We start from the raw sequence: 20,280 nt of genomic DNA on the forward strand, positions 1-20,280 counted from the left end.
GAATGATACATAGACATAAAGTCTAGATCATGAACCCATTTCGATCTTATCTTGGTATATGGTGTGGGTCTATGCCTACTTTCTGCCATACTAGTTTCCAATTTTCCCAGCAGTTTTTGTGAGACTTTTAATATTAAAAAGGAAAATATTGTAATTTTAAAAAATTGGGGTGGGGAGGTATTAGGGGTTACATGACTTGCCCAGGGTCATATAACTAGGAAGTGTTATCTGTCTGAGGCCAGATTTGAACCAGTCCTGACTCCAGGACTGGTATTCTACCCACTGTGCCATTTAAGCTATCCCAATGTTGTACTTTTTAAAATGAGAGAGGATTCCTTGGTTCTTCCAAACACTGTTTCTGAAGCTGACTTATGATAAATAACTTGGATTTATCACTCTCTCCCTCTGATGCTATTTTCTTTTCTTTTTTCTTTCTTTCATTCTTTTTTTTTTTTTTTTTTTTTTGCTGAGGCAACTGGAGTTAGTGACTTGCCCAGTATCACACAGCTAGGAAGTGTTAAGTGTCTGCAGCTAGATTTGAATTCAGATTCTCCTGACTTCTGGGCTGGTGCTCTATCCACTGTGCCACCTAGCTGCCCCTCTGGTGCTATTTTCTACAAGTAAAGAAAGTATTACAAAAGGCTGGATGTCCTCAGACTATCAAAAGTTATTAAAAAGAAAACTGTACAAAGACTTTAAAAATTCTTAAAAATGGAGATTAGATTATAATAATATCTTTATAATCTACTCAGTCCATGATTTCTATACCATTCCTGCTGTGGATTCTATGTTCTAGCTTCCATCACTTTAGCTCCAAAAGCTCACTGGCCTTGAAAGCAGGAGACTTAGGATCTATTCCCAGGCCTGACATCACAAGATTGGGTAAATAATCTCTCTGTTCTGTTTTTTCATAAGAAAAGGTGGACCAGATCTATGTATGCATAATCCTTCAGTTCTTTGATCTCCAAGGTCCCTCTTGGTTTTTACATTTTATGATTTCTTAAAAGAGCAGACTGCATATGACATTTACTGGAAAGAAACAAGAAACCCAACAATTTGGAAGCCCTGATTTCTACATCCTACTGAACTGCTTGACCTGTCTTTGTGAACTTACTAAGTCTCCTGATACAAATTCTTTTCACAAACTAGCCTCAATAAATCTAAGGGAATTAAATAACAGGGGATAAATAAAATTTGTTTATACAGCTTAGATCCAAAGAGAAAAAGAATTGAGTGCCTAGTATTATAGTAAACAAGAAATAAATCAGGTTATATGAGCCAAAGGTTATATATGTTAAAACCAAAAAACCAAAACAAAACCTACTTCTCCCTCATCGTATAACAAAAACTACTTAGGGTGCAAATATATATTTATATAGATTTACAATAGCAACTGCATATTTTCTTTGGAGAGGAGAGAAATAAATGCTTAGTACCCTGGGCTGCCTGAAAGCCTTGTTCAAATTCTTCTCACTCAATATCTTTCTTGAAGACAAAAAAAAAAAAAAAAAATCTATGATGTCACAACTTTTACAAACAAGCATACAACATGTCATTTTAATTTATCATGACATTTCAGACCTAGGGAAACTGGGACTTGAATAATTACTAGAGCTGAAATTTACCTGTAACCCCAAAGCTAACAGTTCTTATCCTGGAGGAGACAAATGACCATAAATAACAATTTCAGGAGTTCCTATGAGACCTCACTTTTACAGCTCACCTGAAAAGACAGCCTTTCTGCCCCCAGAGCTCCTCTAACATTGAAGGGACTGACTGACTTTGGACTTGAAACCTTTTTCTAAATCACTAGCCCATTTTCCTAAAATGCTGCTCTTTGTAAAAATTCCTTCCTGAGTTTACAAGAAAGTATTTCAGTTTATAATCCAGCTCTTAGAAAAATGATTTCCTGACACATCTTCTGTCCCTACAACATTAAAGCAAACTTTTCTTTAAAATTTCTGTAGGGTGGTTGACACAAATAACTTGGTCTTTAAAATTCACAACTCTCCCTTGTCCCATAGGCCCTAGCTTCCACTTTGACTAGCATTCAAAGATGATTTTTTCATTTCCTCTGTGACTCCCTCACATGGCTAAACAGGTGCTATTTGAAAAGAACAAAAAGGAAGTTTCACTCCTTTATTCTGTGTATCACACATTGTCTTAACAGTAAAAATTAGAAATCAAAACTTGGCATATTTTTAGACATGACAATAACCAACTCTGGAAGCTCACCTTGGAGATTACCCGTCAGTTAATAAAGTCTTAAATTTCAAAATTATGACATGTGACCTGAGCATTGCTGCAGGAAATGTACCAGTAGCCTCAAAAGACGACTTCTTCACATCAGTAGACCTAGACCAGTGAAGCACTCACTCTCATGGCCTCACTTAATACATCAATCAGCTTTTACTGCCCCTGCCATAACTCAACAGTGTGGGGAGAGGACAGCAATCAAAAGCCAGGCAGAGGAAGAGTAAAATAGCATAAGGAAATTTTATTTTGAAAATATGGCAAGAGTCCAAGGCACTTCAAACATTTAAATACATATAAGCCGAAAGTGAGTGTGACATATAAAGATTTCCATAAATATGCAGAACTAAAACTATATTCCTCTACAGATGGATATATTCCCAATCCCTCTAACATAAATCAAATCTTAAACATTAGCTATGAATACAGATGTGCAATCATTAATAAAAATCTAATAATATTACACAAAATTCTTCATGTGTTTAGTTACTAGAGAATATAAAAGTTGAAAATACTGTGTGAGTTAATTTCATATAGTTATCTTTCATATAAAAAGTTACATAATATATCCAATAGACATAATGAATTGTAGACATTTTCTTTAGTGAATTTTAGATGTCAGAGAGTTCCACCTTTCATTCCTAAATCTGAAAAAAACAAAACAAAACAAAACAAAAACACCAGCTTACATCCAAGGACCTTAAACAACCAAAGCCATTCCAGCTTTTTTAGCTTGAAATAATGAAAACAAAAGGGAAAAAAAAAATCAACAAAATCTTTCTGGAATGGAATTTAAGAGAATTATTACCAGCAAATTCCATATTTAGTGAATACAAATATCTTTCAAGAAAAAGAAAGCACACATACACAAAATCTGACCATTAGACAAGAGATATAATTGAGATCGTGACACTATCAAGAATGTCACAGGGCTGGGGACAGGTGAGAAGAATAAGCACATAAAAGCAGTCTGTTCAGAAGAGTGTACAATTCCTGGAAACTATACATAATTGAACAAAAAGACTCAATAGCAAGAGAATGGCTTGATGGTGGGTCTTACATAGGTGGAAAAATGGTCAAAAGTTACAGCACTACTTGTACTGAATAGCAAGGTGTTCTGCCTATTGCTTTTTCTGCCTTTCACACTGGGCTTCTGCTCCCTGTTTGCTGGTGAGTCCAGGCACAAGACATTTACATTCAGTTTCTGTCACCATGAAAACAGTAACAGTTAGCAGCTTAATAATAGCATGAACATGCAGGAACATTTGCCCATCACTAATCAAATGACCCTCTGTGGGTAGGCCCAGGTGACATCTTCCTTCCAAGCCGAGGTGTGCCCTAGAAAATACAAAGAAAAAAAAAGGGAGAGGATGTTATTAAGAATGACTTCAGCAGTTCTTAATAACAGAGAAGCAGTGTATTCTAGTTTCTGATGCAATGTATTCACTTTCAAACAAAAGTGCTTCACATTAAGCAAATGAGCCATAGCAGGTCCTAAAGAATAATAATGCTAAGTCAATTCTGAACTGAGGCAGGTACTGAAGTTGGGTGAGTTTTGGGGCTCTAAAATCCCTAAAAGCAGCAGAAATTTTGAAGTTATTCCTCTTCCTCCCACCAACCTCCACTGAAGATAATTCCTCTCCAAAGGTTCAGTTAATATAGATAACACCTGTTTCCAAGATTCATGTTTCTGATTAGTGTGAGCATGAACTGAAGCTCAAACTGGACTTATCCCTGAAGTGAAAAAGAAGAGAGAAGGGCAGAGATATCACAGTCTAAGTTGTCAATTTTTGACAGTATTTACAAAGAAGACAACAATCACTTTTTGGTAACAGAACAGCCAATGTGTCATCTCAGAGGATTAGGGAGGTGTTGACACCTTCACTGTTTCAGGTCTGCCTTGTCCTTGAGAGAAGGCCCAGGTTGTTGAGGGAGAAGAATTCAAGCATTATCAAGGACATCAGAGCATCTAGACCAGGGGTTCTCAACCCTCGGGCCGCATCTGGCCTGCTGAGGACGTTAATGTGGCCGTGGGGTTATGGCAAATGGCTGAGGGGCAGAGACAGAGTGTGAGGTTTTGTTTTTACTATAGTCCGGCCCTCCAACAGTTGAGGGACAGTGAACTGACCCCCTATTTAAAAAGTTTGAGGACCACTGATCTAGACCTTCTGAGCCCCCACCAAGTAAGAGGAAATAAACCTGGGGAATTTCAGCTCATTTCTAAATTTTCAGTATTCAATACTGACCGGTGACTGGGGTTTGGAGAAGTTAACATGGGCATACAGAAGAACAGCTATGTCTTTGTGTCCTGCTTCCAAAGCGATAGAGAGTGCAGTACTTCCATCCTTGAAGAAAATGGAGAAAACCAAGTCAATAGTTTGAAAGTTTTAATTGTCTTCATCTAAATTACAGGCTAAATCTATACCAAGAGAGAAGACTGTGGGAACTGAATGTGGATCATAATATATAACATTCTTACTCTTTTTTGTTGTTTGATTGCATTTTGTTTTCTTTCTCATTTTCTTTCCTTTTTAATCTGATTTTTCTTGTGCAGCAAGAGAATTTAGGGTTAGGTTTATGCTTACACATAATGGATTTAATATATATACATATATTGGATTGCTTGCCATGGGGTGGGGGGGAAAAGGGGAAAATCTGAAACACGAGGCTATTCAAGGATCAGTGTTGAAAAAATTATCCGGGCATATGTTTTGAAAATAAAAAGCTTAAAAAAACAGATTGTAAAAGATTTTAAAAAAAAACAAACAAATTAATTAATTCTGAGCTAAAAGGGGCAGGAGAAAAAGAATCAACCAAATTCTAGCATTTAAAAGTTATGTCCAAATGGAACATCTTTGCTTTCCCTGTAAACCCAATTCCCTTCCTAACTTCTCTATTTTCATTAAGAGCATTCCAACTCTCTGATGATAAAAGTTCATTGGATGATAAAATTTTGGACTTAGTGTTAAAGGGACTTTAAAAGCAAACCCCAAAATGGAAATGTACAGAGATTAAACCAAAACTTCTTAAACTGTGGGTCACAACCCCATGTAAGATTGCATAAGTGAATATGAGGATTGCAAAATTATGGTTTATTATCAGTAAATGTTTGATTTTTATACTTATTTAATATCTATTTATTCAGCCTCCCCCAGTTATAGTCTGGGACAGGATTTAAATTCAAATTCACTGAATTAACCTAAGTTCAAAAGTTCAGTTTTCTTTGATTCTTCCAGTCTCCTCTCTTCATTCCTCCACCCCATTCAATCAGTTGTTAAATCTTGTTGATATTCTAACTCCTAAGCATCTTTTGCCCCCACCTTTTCCCACCCCTGAAGCAAAAGGGGCTAAGTGACTTGCTTTAGGATCAAACACTAGGGAGTGTTAAGTGTGAGGCCAGATTTGAACTCAGGTCCTCCGGACTTCAGAGCTGGTGCTCTATCCCCTGCACCATCTCACTGCCCCTAGGAGTTCTTTAAACCTGGAATCTCTCACTTCTTCCTTTACCTGAGCTGTTTCTAATGTCTGGACTATTCCTCCATGACTCATCTACACCTTTCATAAGTCCTGTTTCTTTCAAGAGTCTACTTAGGTGTCATTTTCTCTATGAAGCCTTTCTGGATACCACCTATTACTGTTCTTCCTACTCTGTTATCTTATAATATTAATTATATATTTGTCCTTAATTTATTAATCTATACGTCACATCCTTCTGGTAGCATGTAAACTTCCAGAAATCAGGATTACTTTTTTAATCTTTATTAAGTTCCAATTATGTATAAGAAGCTATAATAACAAATATTTGAATTGAAATTATTTTTTTGAGGAGGCAATGGCATTGTTACAAATCCTCTTTTCAATCTTAAATTACATTATAACTTATATTGATGAATTAGTATAATTCCTGATGGCTTATGTAAATTGGGTATTTACAGAAATAGAGCAAATACTAATCACAAATATCAAAAATTAAAGGGATTATAATTTATTTTCTTTATTCTATAAAAGTTTGTCAATCTCATAATGTCTTATATATTTCCACGCTGTTTAAAGTTTTCTCTCTTTTAAATAATGGGGATTAAGATTGATAGAAGAAAACAAGCCATGACAAAGTAATTCAATTTATTTTCTCCATAAGCTCAAAAAAAAGGTCTCCTTGGTCATAAAAGTAAACTGCCTCCTCTAGTTGCTCCTGTTTTTAATCCATTTTTTAACTCTGCTACCATAATGATCTTACTTTGGAAGAGCGTAGAGTTGACCTCAACTTGCCTGCTCAGAAACCTCCAGGAAAAAAGTGGTAATTCCTTAGGCTGTATTTAAGATCTCCTAGAGTCTAGCTCCTTTGGCAGTCTTATTTCATGTTACTCTTACATTTCATTAACATTCAACCTTAGGTCACATTTATTTGGTCACGTATCATATCACTATTAAAATTAAAAGGACACCAAGGCATGGACAATTATTGACTCTCCTCCGTCACACTGACAAACAATGTCGACAGTACCCCACCAAAGCTTTCATATCTATTCTCTCCTGTCTATTCTCCCTGGATACCAATATAGTACTGGTACACATTACCATTCTCCTGGACTACTAAAATAATTGGTCCTTCTGCCTCTGTTCTCTCTGCCTTCCAATCCATTTTCACATTGTTGCCTTACTTATCTTCATTATTCATAGTCATGTTGTCCCTCTATTGGAAACCTGTAAGCCTTTTATTTTGTATCCCTACCATAATGCCTTGCACAGAGTAGGTGCATTATAAATGTCTGATTAAATGAAATGTTTGATTAATAGGGACCATAGCCAGTTGCTTGGCTTCTGTTTAGCTCTGATTCATTGCCCCTACCCTGACTCCCACACCCTTTTCCTTCTGATAGATGAGGATGTAGAGGCAGTTAATTAAAGAGAGGCAAATCAATCTGAAGACTTCTTGGACATTCAGTAGGGCTCTGACAACCTTTTAACATTGTTGATACAAGTTGCCCTTCCCTGATATTAGCCTTAAAAAAAAAAAATAACAACCTACATCTCCTGTCTGAAGGACTAGGATAGCTGGAAATGTTATCTCCCCTGGGGCAGAATTAAATAAATCTGCAGGAGGCAGTGGAAATGCCATGGCAGCTTACTTCATGTCCATAAAACCCTCTAGTGACTTCCTTATCTTGCTGACTTAGCCTCTGCTAAATGGTTTGAAGTTTGAAACAAAGGAAAACGTTTTCCTTCCACTTCTTCAATGGACTTTAACTGAAATAAAGCTGTGGTCAAAAGCCATGCTCCCCACAAACTAGCTTTTCAGAATTAGAAACAAGGAGTTGTGCCGGCCTCTCTATGCCCTTCTCAACGGACACCACCCCAGAGCTGGTTCCCTTGCTGACCCTCATCCTTGCCCTAGAATAAGATTTCAGAATTGTTTAACTTTCTTTTCCCAATGGAAAGAGGGCAGGACATCTGTATAATACCAATTAAAGTGGGGGAAGAGGCATAGTAAACTGAAAACCAATCTGAGAATTTAGATAATTTGGGTTCAAGTCCTCTCTCTGACACCAGATTTGTGACCATAGCAGTACACGTAACCTCAAAACAGAAACAAAACTAAAACAAATAACAAGAAAAAATAAAGTAAAAGAAAAAATGTTTTAATCTGTATTCAGACTCTACCAGTTCTTTCTCTGTAGGTTGAGAGCATTTTTTAGCACATGTCTGTAGGAATTGTGCTAATTGCAGAGCAAATGATTCTGCAGTTTCCTCTCCAGGAGTCCTCTCTGTATTAATGAGATGACATGTCTAGCTCCCCAAAAGATAAAAAATTGTGAAAAGTGCATGGGGTAGATGGGTATAGAAAAATATTTGTTATCAATTCTGCAAGTCTTGACTTTTCTCTCCTGAATTACCCACTTATTATCGGCTGGCAAGTCTTAACCATTCTACTCACCTTTCATATCTATTCTTCCCTATCCTCACTGCTTCCACCTTAGTGTAAGTACTCACTACTGCCCACTTATAACACTGAAATTCTTCCAAACTGGTCTTCCTACCTCTTTTCTCTTTGCCCTCTAATCCATTTTCACATTGTTGACAGATTAATCTTCATTATTCATATATCTGGTCAGGTAAGTCCCTCTGCGCAAAACTCCTCAATGGCTTACAAATGCTTACTGAGTGAAATTCAAACTCCAAGCCCGGTCTGTGAGATTGTCTATAGTATGGTGCCATTCTAGCTTTCCAACCTTATCTCATATTATTTTCCCCTCCTAATCTCACCCCATCCCCTTCAATATATGCTGTTTGTTCAGCAAATGAGACTTGTTCTCTCAATTGCCTGACTCCAGGCCCTCAAATCTGGTACTTAGATGAAATCTTCAAGTTCTAGCTCAATTGGCATCTTTTCCACAAAATTTGCTAAATCTGTCCTTAAGTGAAACGTCAAGAAATTAAGTGATGGGTCCAGATGCACAGTTAATAAGTGAGGCTGGATTTGAACCCCAGTCTTCCTGACTCCCCAGTGCTTTACTGACTACACTATCCAGATTTAATTGCTTGCATGCCTCTGCAAGAACAATGAATCCTGGGACTGAGTCATAGTTTTCTTTAATCTCATTTAGAGTTGAGCATTTGGCCAAATAGAAAATTTACTCTACTTTGTTCTCTTGTCCTAAATAAGGTCTATCTAAAACACAACATAGAAAATTTAGATCAGGAGGGGACTTTCTGAGTCCCAACTAGTCCAACTCCCTCATTTTTTAGATGGGGTGTATGACTTGCCCAACTGGATTCTAATCCAGGACCTCTGACTCCAAATCAATTATTTGTTCTACTAATGCTATGTAGGTTTCAATATCCTTCAATATCACTTCATTTCTTTTCCCTTCTAAGAAAAAAGGTTCTCTCTTCTAAGTCTTTGTTTAACTTACATTGTCCTCCAAGGTACCATTGCACCCAGGCTGTGCCAGCAGGAGCTTAACTATTTCTACATGGCCGTGCTCACTGGCACACATCAAGGCAGTAGAACCCTCATCATCCTGGATGTTGACATCTGCTCCACAGGCCAGCAGACCCTTTACCATGTCGATTCTTCCATGACTGACTGCAAGCATTAGGGCTGTCTGTCCAGCCTTCAAGAATAAATCACAACAGAAAGTTAGAAATTGTCATGGAGGTCATGTTGGAAAAAGTTGAAGGGGCTGAGGGTCTTTATCAGTCTTATCTCTATAAGGAAAGTATCCTAGCTGGAGAAAGCTGAAGGGGCCAAGGATTAATATCAGACTAGAAAACAGGAACAAGATAAAGAGTGACAGAAAAGTTGAAGGAAGAAGAACATTTAAAAAGGAGATAACATAACACATGAAGAAATTTTCTGGGAGATACCATCAAATAAAGTGCTTCAAATACATGCAGGTTTGCAATCTAAGAGCATTCAAGGGAAAGGAGATAGAAGATGAGCAAAGATTCGATTTAACGTTTTAATCTCTTGTTTCTGGCTGACTGGCAATTAGGTATTTACAAGCAATCCTGTGCTCAGAGATTGCCCGAGTGTAGCAGTGACCAGGTAGAAGCTGATTTTATTAGAAAAGAAAGTTAGATATATGTGCCTGCCATTCCAAGATGCTAAAAACAACATTTCCTCAGTCTGCCCACCTCCTCAAATGGACCCACTCCATATGAGAGAGCAAAAGCACTGACCTGGCTAGCTTTGGCATTTACATCTCCACAGCCAAAAAGTTCTTCCACGACTCTCATATCTTTCTCAGCTTCCACAGCGGCTAATGCCGCAAGCATGATAGGGGTATAGCCAGCTTTGTTCTGATGGTCTACATTACATACATCTGCAAGGAGAAAAGTCCCTTCGAAACACAGCCCACACATACTGAAACCATAGTATCCAAAAATGTGGCAGGCATTTGAATATGAATAACTCAGAAAGTTGAGGAAATGAGATTTTAAAACAAAATGTCCATTCCCTCCCCTAAAATTGATATAAGTGGAAGAGAAAGTATGTCACCCTTCATTCTCTCTCCTCCTTCTGTTCCCCACATATATTTCAAGTTAAGATTTCCCCCCACTTCTTCTGCTATAAACACAAAATTATGTTCTTTTATTTTAATCTTTTTAAGTGCTCTGTTCCCATAGATTTGCTTCCTCTCTTCCTTAATTCCTTATTTCTGTTTGTTACTCCTTTCTCTTTGAGATTTTGTTTGGGTTTTTTTTCTCTCATATTTTTGTGGTTATGACAATAATGATAGCAAATATTCACGTGGTACTTATTATGTATGAGTCACTGTGCTAACAGTACTTTATTAACTCCTTTTTGCAAATCAGGAAACTGAGGCAATTTGAGATTAAGTGACTTGACCACGATCACATGGCTAGTAAATGTCTGAGGTTGAATTTTAACTAAAATCTTCCTGACTCCAAGTTTAGCATTCTATCTTTTGTGTCACTCCTCACTACCACTTTTTTTCTCTGTCAAGTAGAGTCGCCTTTGGAAAAAAAAAAAAAAAGAAAAGAAAAAAATGGATTTCTATCTACTCTTTAATTATTCATCTCCTCTGTCTTAAATTAATCCTTCATTCTCTAATTCACAACCCTTATAATTATATGATCTCTCTCTTCCCTGTATTCCTTAAGTCATCAAAAGTAATCTAGGCTCTAGGGAGTTTCTATTACTCTCTTGGAGAGCTTCTCTGAGACCTCTTTAAGCAATGATTGTGCTGGAGGAAAAAAATGAATGTGGTGAAATCCATTACATCTTGGAAGATCATGTAATAAGAGCTAGAAGGGCCACTGAGTCCAACCCCTTCATTTTATAAAGCCCAGCTTCTTAAACTGTGACTTACAATTCCATATAGGGTCTCATAACTGAATATGAGGGGTCACAAAAATTATGATTTATTATTTCATATACCTTTGTAACCAGAATTATATAAAAATTTCTCAGGTAAAAAGGGGTCACAAGGATAAAAAGTTTAAAAAGCCTGGTTATAGATAAGGAAACTGAGGCACAATTAAGATTAGATGATTTCCTTAGGGTTCCAGTTGAGCTAGTAAATATCTTGGAAATAAAGTGCAAGTCTATGAGAAGCACCAAAAAAAGAGAAAAAAAAATAGAGCTTGTGTGGGCTTTGGATGTCTCTTGTGGCTCCTTGCTGTTGCCACAAAGTATTTTATAATTCACAAAATGCTATTTTTGATGTTTTTGAACCTTTAGAAGTTTTACTCCAACTAAATGACATTGAGCCCCAGGCCTATTTGGTCTGAGAATGGATCTGCTAAGTTCTCTAAGAAACTGCCAAGAACTAATAGAGTCATTCTTTCTGTACACACCTAATAAAGCCAGATAATTTTCTATTCCTATAATTCTTAAGAAGTTTACTGAGGCTTACTAATTTACCATTTAGTAGGTTTTAAATGGGTCTAGTGCATTCTAATTAAAGGAAAGGAATGGGAAGGGCAGGAAAAGGGCTTTATGAGACATCTGTGTAAGACCAGATGTTTAAGTTAAGATGTTAAAGATGTTTTCATAATGAGGGAAACATTAGTTCGATAGCCTATTCCATTCCAGGGACACTGTTCTCTGCAAACATGTACAAAGATACAAGGAGGTGAAATGAAGGAATGGGTTTGCACTTTGGGGACCTTTAATATTCAGTGCTGGGCGCCTCTCAGATCAGATGCCACATGTTTCTTTCTCTCTGTGTCTGTCTCTTTCCACACACACCCACACACACACTTTACTGATGTAAGCTAGCTATCAAGAATTTTTTTTCTTTTTTATGTCGAATCTGAAGGATTCTCTATTTCCAGCATAGCATCAACTTATTTTCCACAACATATAGTTACCATTCTCCAAATAATGCTGTGGCTTTTTGCAAATCTATTTTCAATTACTATCTTAACATTATCACATCTTCCACTTTAAAATTCCTTTTCTGGCACTATCAAGAAGTAGAAAGGTCTCAGATTCTTTTAAATCAAAGTAATTAATTACCAGCTTACCTGGTTGTCCTTCATAGTTGGAGAGGACTAAAATGACATCATTATGTTGGGTCAAGGTGCAATGTGTTTGACTGTGGCTGATAAGACCAGTACAAGGTTGGAAGGATCTAATCCATTTGAACATTTGATGGAGGTAAGATACGTGCTTCCTTTTTGTGTAGTTAAGAAGTGATCAGTGAACCACTCTTTCCTTGGAATGTGAGCAATGGTACAGTTTAGTAGGGAGGTGGAAAGTAGGAATGAGAAGACTTGGATCAATTTCCAGTTTCTCAAATCAGATCTTCCCCTTTTGGCTTCATTATTTATTTCCAGGTCTTCTTGGTTTAAAAGCCAATTCTCTATCTAGTATACTATGGAATGTATGAGGAAAGGAGGAATACACACATACATACATATTTCTCTGCACATACACACTGCATAATAATTAGTTCATATACCAATCCACAGTATGGCATGGAGAGACTATCTATTCTTGAGTTTTTAGAATAACTGCATTTCTGATAAGAGTAATACTGACCTTAAACTCCTGCCACTGTAGTAGAGTATGTGTTGGCATAGTGAGGTGCAAAGAGCAGAATATGTAGTCAGAAAAATATTTACTTTTTTCTTTTACTAAGAACCTAGGCATATCATTTTACCTTTCCTCAGCCCACCTCATTTGTAAAATTAAGAGGCTAGACTAGATGATCTCTAAAGTCTTTTCTAGCAGTTAGGTCTGTATCTAATATTTGCAAAGTCTCTTGCTGAATTTCCCTTTTTATAGCAAACATATTATAGATTTATTTATTTTCATATTACATATTTATATTATACATAAATATATTATATAATAAGTGGCTAGAATAAAATCTACTGTATGTATTCCTTTAGCACAGAATTCTAGTCAAATGAGTTAGGGGTAGATGGGTAAAATGAAACCAAAGAAACTTATTAAGAGTAAGATAATAACACTAAATAACTATCTACAGATATAACACTAAATAATCCAAGAGTAAGAATATCACAATATTATGTATGTATAAATTATATTATCACAAGATTATATTATCTCTCTTCTTTTGTTACTTGCCTATAGCAAGATGATCTCCAAAACCTCTTTTCTAGCCAAGCAAGACATTCTTTATAAAGCATTAATTAGAGTTTAAGCTTCACGTGTTTATTCTAGAACTAAGCAAATAAATTATATTCTGTATTATGTGAGGGTGAAGGAAAAAAGTCATTGAATTCTGAAGCAAATAAACCAGATTAATAATAATGTACATAAGATCTGAGTTCAAATTCAGCCTCAGACAGTTGGTAGCTGTGTGACCCTGGGCAATTCTGTCCTAGTTTCCTCATTTCTAAAACAGAGAATATATAGCATCTCTTCTCAAAGTTGTTGTGAGAAACAAATGAGATAACAACAAAGTGCTTAGCACCCTGTAAGAGGGGTAGCACAAATATTCTCTCCATTTTACAGATGCTAGAACTGAATCCCAGAAAGGATGACTAAGGGAAAGGTGTAGGTTGATTAGGAAATGTTAAACAAAAGGGATTTTCACACAGTCTAAATTCTTTTTTCACTTCTCCTAAAAGCTATCTGAGGAATGTTACAACTCTCATTTTGGGAGATGAATGGGGCAGCCATCATACCAGCATCCAAAAGTAACTTCACAATCTCGAAGTTGGAATGGGAGACACTGTAGTGGAGGGCTGTGTTTCCATTGCCATCTGCCATGTTGATGATGTACTGCAAGACCTCAGGGGAGACCTCCTCAAAAGCAGCGATGTAGTCTCCAACCATGTCAGGTATAGCTGCCTTCTGACTTGATACCCGAAACCATTCGTGCTGAATAGTATTGAGACAGAATCTCTGCCAAAAATACAAAAGCATTATAATTGTTTCACCCCATTTCTATTTATAGGTTTTCTAAGTCATAAGTTAACAGTTCAGGAAACCAGCCCCTTTTTTAGTCAAGTATAGGCAAGAATCTGGTTTCAGAAACAACTAATTCTACCTCTTTTCCCAGTCAATACTAACAAATAAAATCACATGTTATACAAGCATAATGACCAAGCAAATGAAACACTGCATTTAATATAGTTTTTAACTGTAAAGAACTGTGCAAAGGCAACTTAATGCCGGTTTTTATATGAACCCTTAAACCAAAGAATTATAGAAAGTCATCTTCCTTTTACTTTTAAGAGGAAGTGGGGTACCAATAGGTTTGGAGTGATGACATAGAAGACTGGACTTTTTCAATATGTGGGTTAGTTCTGATGAATTTTTTTCCTTTCATTTTTAAAGGATTATTTATTAGGACAGAGAAATAGGGAAGAATAAATGGTTAAACAGAAATATTACAAAAAATTAATAAAAATAATTTTAAAAATGTGTACATTTTAATCCTTTCTGCATTATTTACAAAAGACTCCCCTAAAATCATTATGTCAATATATTCTCTAATGTCCCCAAATACACTTGACGTTACTACCTTCTCCTAATCACAACACTGGAAAATATTATACATTACTTTATAGTTAAATCTTGTTAAATGTAGTATCTTATTTGACTCTTGTAATTTACCTTGCTAAGATTTTAATGTTAACTATTTAACCTCCTTTTAGAGATTTAGGCAAATTACTTTTGAGAAAGGGTAGCTAGAAAGGGTAGCTCTATGTGGTATGCCTACCATGTAGAGCTAGGCAGTTCTAGAGTGCTAGGCCTATAGTCAGGATGACCTAAGTTCAAATCTAGTCCCAGACAAGTTTCTATCTGACCCCTGGGCAAATCACTTAATCCCTGCCCCAGTTTCCATATTTGTTTAAAAGGAAGACAATAGCAGCATTTAGCTCCCAAGGTTGTGAGGATCAAATGAGATAAAATTTGTAAAGTGCTTAGCACAGGGCAGGTCATGTAATAGGGGCTGAAAAAAATGCTTATCTTTGCTTTTTTTCAAAGTAGCCATTGTGTTTTCTTCAGAGCTCAGGAATTTTGGAGGAATGCAGGTAGTTTTGTTTAAAATTTTCATCTCTATAGCTCACTGTCACATCCCTTTTCTGCCCTGCTTCAGTGATGTTGCTAATGGATTAGCTTTGGTGGGTTTATATAATTACATCAAATACGAGAATTAAATATACAGTATCTTTAAGAGAAAATATGCTTTACAGGTCAAGAAGTAGAGAGGCTCTCTATTCGGAGAAAAATAAGCCCAAGACAAGGCTTCAGGCAACATGCATTCTAATCTCAGCTCTGTTATTAAGCGGCCAGCCCTAGGTCAGCCACAACTTATCTAGATTTCAGTTTCCTAACCTGTAAAATGACAGGGCTAGTCTAGGGTATTCCAAAAACAGACCTGCATAGGATATAAAACAGCACAATTTTTTTTAAATTTCAGACTTTATTTAAAGACAAGTATAGATATGCAAGAATATAAATGGTTCCATTTGTATGAGGCAGTTTATAAATCTCTTCTAATTCTCTCTGATGCTGTGAGTTTAAAAATCTACCTTTTTTTTTTTTGGTTGTTATTATTGAACTACTATTATCAGTCATAGTAGAAAAACCTCAAATGTACGTGACTGTGGAGAGGAGTTTTCTAAATGCTCCTAAGCTCTGGATTGCCAAAGAAAGGAACTCACACTTTCAGCTGAATCAGAAACCCAAGGAATTTGTAGACAAGGTTTGTCAGATTCAGTTAATGTGGCAGAACACAACAACAACAACAAAAAAAACATCTTTCCCAGGACATTTATAATTTTTTAAAATAGTTTTTATTTACCAGACATATGCATGGGTAATTTTACAACACTGACAGTTGCCAAACCTTTTGTGCTAATTTTTCCCCTCCTTCCCCCCCATCCAGATGGCAGGTTGACCAATACATGTTAAATATGTTAAAGTATAAATTAAATACAATATATGTATATATGCAGGACATTTATAATTAACAACATAACTTTAAATCCATTTGTTTTCAGTTCTTTCAAAACCTTCTCAAAATGTGAGAAGGCCACCATGGTTGTTCTTAGGGTTAAGAATATGTATGCATTACACATCAGAAGATAATATGCAGTTTTATAATAAAAAGAAATGCTGATTTCTGTCCAGAAGCTTAAATAAAAACAAATATGCCTCAAATCCTAGCATGCTGATCCCTAAACCATGATGATCTTGAAAACCGAAGTGGAACAGGCAGATGCAAAGAATCTGTATCTCATTCACATTTCCATTTCTGAGTATATGCCTCAGAGATGAATACACACTCCCAAGAAAAGTACAGGGTGAGTAAAGAATCTCCCCAGACAGGATGGAAGTAAATGGTCACTGGGTTGATTGCATAGAGAAGAAGCGATCCTATTTGTGTTTGGCCAACTCATTCCATATATGGTCCAGGGAAGAAGAAGGTTGAAAAAGAAAAACAGTTTTAGAAACAGATTTTGGCTAGTATGTAAGTGATGACTCACACTAAACCAATTTTACAGAGACCAGTAGTAATAGGGACTATACTTTGTTCTGACTTACCATATCTTTGCTGGTCAAAGCTTTAGGATCATTGATGTTATTTTTCAGTAGATTACATGCAGATAGCATCTTTTCATTTAATTCATATCTAAGGATAAAAGAAAAAAGCCAATTAAATTGGATTTATAAAAAGTAATTCTTAAACAAATTCTTTAATCTTTTAAAATAAAAGAGGTCAAAGACCCAGCTGAGGCCTCAAGTATAATAATGGACCCTGAGGATCAAAGAAAAGAGCTGGTTGATATTTGAAACTCCATACTTCGATTTTATATTCACCTCTAGCTTCTAGTCTTTGCCGGATGATATATCAAAATCTGATTTAGAATTAGGTTTAAAAATCATTATTTACTTCCTAAATTTGCTTAAAATATTTATATGTAGAAAGACCATTATTTATACATATAAGCAAAAAGATAATTATAAATAATAAAAATAAACAATTTCTATTATTCTACACACACACATACATACATACTACATACCATACCTTGGAAGCACATTTTATTGATCAGAAAACTAAAAACTTGTTTTGGTAGCTGGAAAAAAAAAAAAGTTTCTTTCCAGACAGTAAAAACTTAAAAACAAAACCCTGAGTTAATTGCATACAACTGCAATTAAATAAAGACCAAATATACTTACCTTCCTCTAATGCAGTCTTATTTTCCAAATAATCTTATTTTCCAAATAAAAATGAAAGGATCTTCTTAGAGGGACTGTTTGTATTTAATGAAGTATCACAGTGTATTGTCTATTCTCTTAAATCTTTGGCTTTTATTTTCTCTTTTTAAAAATGCCTACTCCATATTTGTTGGTAAACACTAAGAATTCCCACACCCTCAGCTAAGTATATTTTTAAAAATCAGACCTGTTTTTTTTTTGGGGGGGGGAGGAAATTATTTCAGTTGGTTATTGGTGATATTCCCAAGTTCTACACCTACTGGTATTCTCCATCAGTCAACTTACAACAAAATGAAAGATTCCTGGCACAATTCATCTTTCTAATTTTCACTTTTAGTAAAAATTCATAAAAATTCTACTCGACATTAAGATGGCTTAATAATATCTGCAAGGAAATAAATGGCTAAAGATAAAGCTTTTAAAAATATTTTTAAACTGTTTTCTGTCACTAAAAAATTTCAATTATTCTTAGACATACGAATAAAAAAAAAAGATTTAAAAGAATATGTGAGTGGTATTCTCAGGTATAAAATTTGGTATAGCAAAATGAAGAACAAAGATTTCAGAAATCTTTATGGTGATCAGAAGCCAAATAATCCTTACCATCAGAAGATATGTGGTCATGTTCCCTAGTTTGCCTGGTAATAGAATGACTAGGAATGTGAACATCGGTCTGTTTGTTAGCTTTTTTTTTTTAAGGAGCTCTGGACAAGAATGTTCTAGTTAGATAACTCTATTGCACCCGCAGTAAACATTTCATATATGATATGACAGGGGAAGGGGGAAGAAAGAGAAATGTACCACACCTCTCTCTGATTTCCACCTTCTCTGCTTTGCTTTCTGGAACCTTTATATCATTTTCCTCCACACCGACGGATCTGAAACTTTCAACATTAACTGCATGATGCCCTTCCGCCATTCCCTGAGTGTCCTCCACCTCCTCCTCTTCAAGGGCATCACATTCATCATCTGACTCGGAAGAAGAGCTTTCATCTGAGCTGGAATCATCGCTTGAGGTTGTTTCATACCTAGGTGGCAATTGGGATTTCAGGAAATGCACACGTGTGTCCAGATATGACTCAGAAATTTCTATTAGGGTATATGGCATGAAGGTTAGTGGAGAGTCCCCCAGTTTAGAGCATTAGAAGACCAGCATTCTAGTCCTGTGTGCTGCTGCTGTTTGACTGGGAACAAGTTACTTTTCTGGTCTCACTTTATTTGTAAAATGAGGGACTGTACAAGATACTCTAGAGGTCCTTTTCAGCTCTTTAGTTTTATGAAGGGAGCTTTTGAAATAATACCAACATTAAATACCAATTAACACCAATATTAACACTAATATTAAAGTTAGGACTTTAAGCTTTAATCCTAAGTTATAAAGACTGACCCCCTTCAAGTCATTTAAAGTCCCGTGGTTTTAGGTGTTGAGGACACTGAAATAATTCTGAAAAAAATAAAATGTCCTGGGCAAACAACAGATTATGATGCACAGTTTACAAAACAATTCTGTTACATCTACTGCAAAGTAAGGAAATACACTTATGAATCTAATTCAAAAGCCAACCAGGTCTGAAGTTGTACAACCCTTAGTTTTTATTTTTCATTCCTTTTATCCTTTCCCTTTTTTGGGGGGACCTGATAAGACAGAATGGATCAAAACACAGATGTTAATTTTAGGTGCCTTAATGTTTATTCTAAATAGCAGTTTTCTTGTAAGTACCTTTATAAGAATTTTTATGCATGTAATTTAAAAAAGCAAATTTGGGTCTCTTTGCACTGGTTAATTGCTTGGGTCATTTGAGGGAAAGTGCCTGGACTATTTTAAAAAATAGAAAAAAAATCAACCAGTAAAAATTGGCTATAGCACACTCTAGCTGGTGATACCATAATCTTTGGCATGGTTATTCATTAGATTAAAAGATCCAAGGTCTTTCAAGCACTAAAAGCTAAGCGTTACTTAAAGCAGAAGGCCAATTTAATTATGGCTTTTTGTTTTCTTTCTCTGAGAAGTTTAAGTGTGCACTATTTAAGGACTACCCAGAAATGTACTGATTGTAATATATTTCAGGTTTGGTTATTTTCTTGAGTGAGATGAAATATGTTCATTTTCATCACATGCTCCTTAAACAGAGATTACCAAGAAGATAAAAGAATTGGGCAGCTGGATGGAGGATGGCTAGAACACCAGCCCTGATGTCAGGAAGACCTGAGTTGAAGGCACTTAAACACTTACTAACTGTAACTCTGGGCAGTCATTTAACCCTAATTGCCTCATGCAACAAACAGATAAACAAAAGCAAAAAGAAGATAAAAAGAATCTCCAAACATGGCTTTCTTGGGTATTTATTATATCCAACCATAGGCCAGGTAGCAGCAGCCTTGAGGGTAATTCAATACAGGAAGGAAGGAAAGGAGACAGGTGATCAGTAAGAGAAATAGCATTACTCTTTTGACTTACCCTCCATTGATGCCAACGAACTGAAGATTCTTTTTGGTGCTGTTGGATTCCTTTTTCCCATCTTTCTTCATAATAGACTTCAGTGTAGTGTCATTATTGGCACATACTGTGAAAAAGAAAACAAAAGCCAGGAACATGCATCAATATTAACTGGACAAAAGACTCGTGCCTCTGAAAGACAAAATCATCGTAAGCATTTCTTAAATTTCTATGTACAAATACCATATAATTTGGGACAGGTATGCATGAAAGAAATGAAGCAAAACCTGTTAAAAAACTGGGTATATAGAGCATATGACATTTTTTTTTCAAAATTACATTGAAAATACTTCTAAACCTCCAAGTTAAATGAGACCATATCCTCCCACACACAACTTTGTCTCCTTTGAAT

The 20,280-nt window shown here is 35.9% G+C and overlaps 1 protein-coding gene across 5 annotated transcripts in view; it reads right to left on the minus strand.

Annotated features, from left to right (window-relative positions):
• Positions 1-2,477: 2,477 nt before the first annotated feature.
• Positions 2,478-20,280, minus strand: part of KANK1 (KN motif and ankyrin repeat domains 1) — a 251,967-nt gene continuing 234,164 nt past the window's right edge. For all 5 annotated transcript variants that reach the window (XM_074280656.1, XM_074280654.1, XM_074280657.1 and 2 more), the window contains 8 exons: positions 19,890-19,995; positions 18,238-18,459; positions 16,754-16,841; positions 13,882-14,101; positions 9,937-10,079; positions 9,168-9,368; positions 4,500-4,598; positions 2,478-3,591 (listed from right to left, as the gene is read on the minus strand). In XM_074280656.1, coding sequence (XP_074136757.1) covers positions 3,529-3,591; positions 4,500-4,598; positions 9,168-9,368; positions 9,937-10,079; positions 13,882-14,101; positions 16,754-16,841; positions 18,238-18,459; positions 19,890-19,995 — 1,142 coding nt within the window. In that variant the 3' untranslated portion in view covers positions 2,478-3,528. The remainder of the gene's footprint in view (positions 3,592-4,499; positions 4,599-9,167; positions 9,369-9,936; positions 10,080-13,881; positions 14,102-16,753; positions 16,842-18,237; positions 18,460-19,889; positions 19,996-20,280) is intronic.

Source organism: Sminthopsis crassicaudata, chromosome 1, assembly GCF_048593235.1.
Source record: "Sminthopsis crassicaudata isolate SCR6 chromosome 1, ASM4859323v1, whole genome shotgun sequence".
In the NCBI taxonomy this organism is placed as follows: domain Eukaryota; kingdom Metazoa; phylum Chordata; class Mammalia; order Dasyuromorphia; family Dasyuridae; genus Sminthopsis; species Sminthopsis crassicaudata.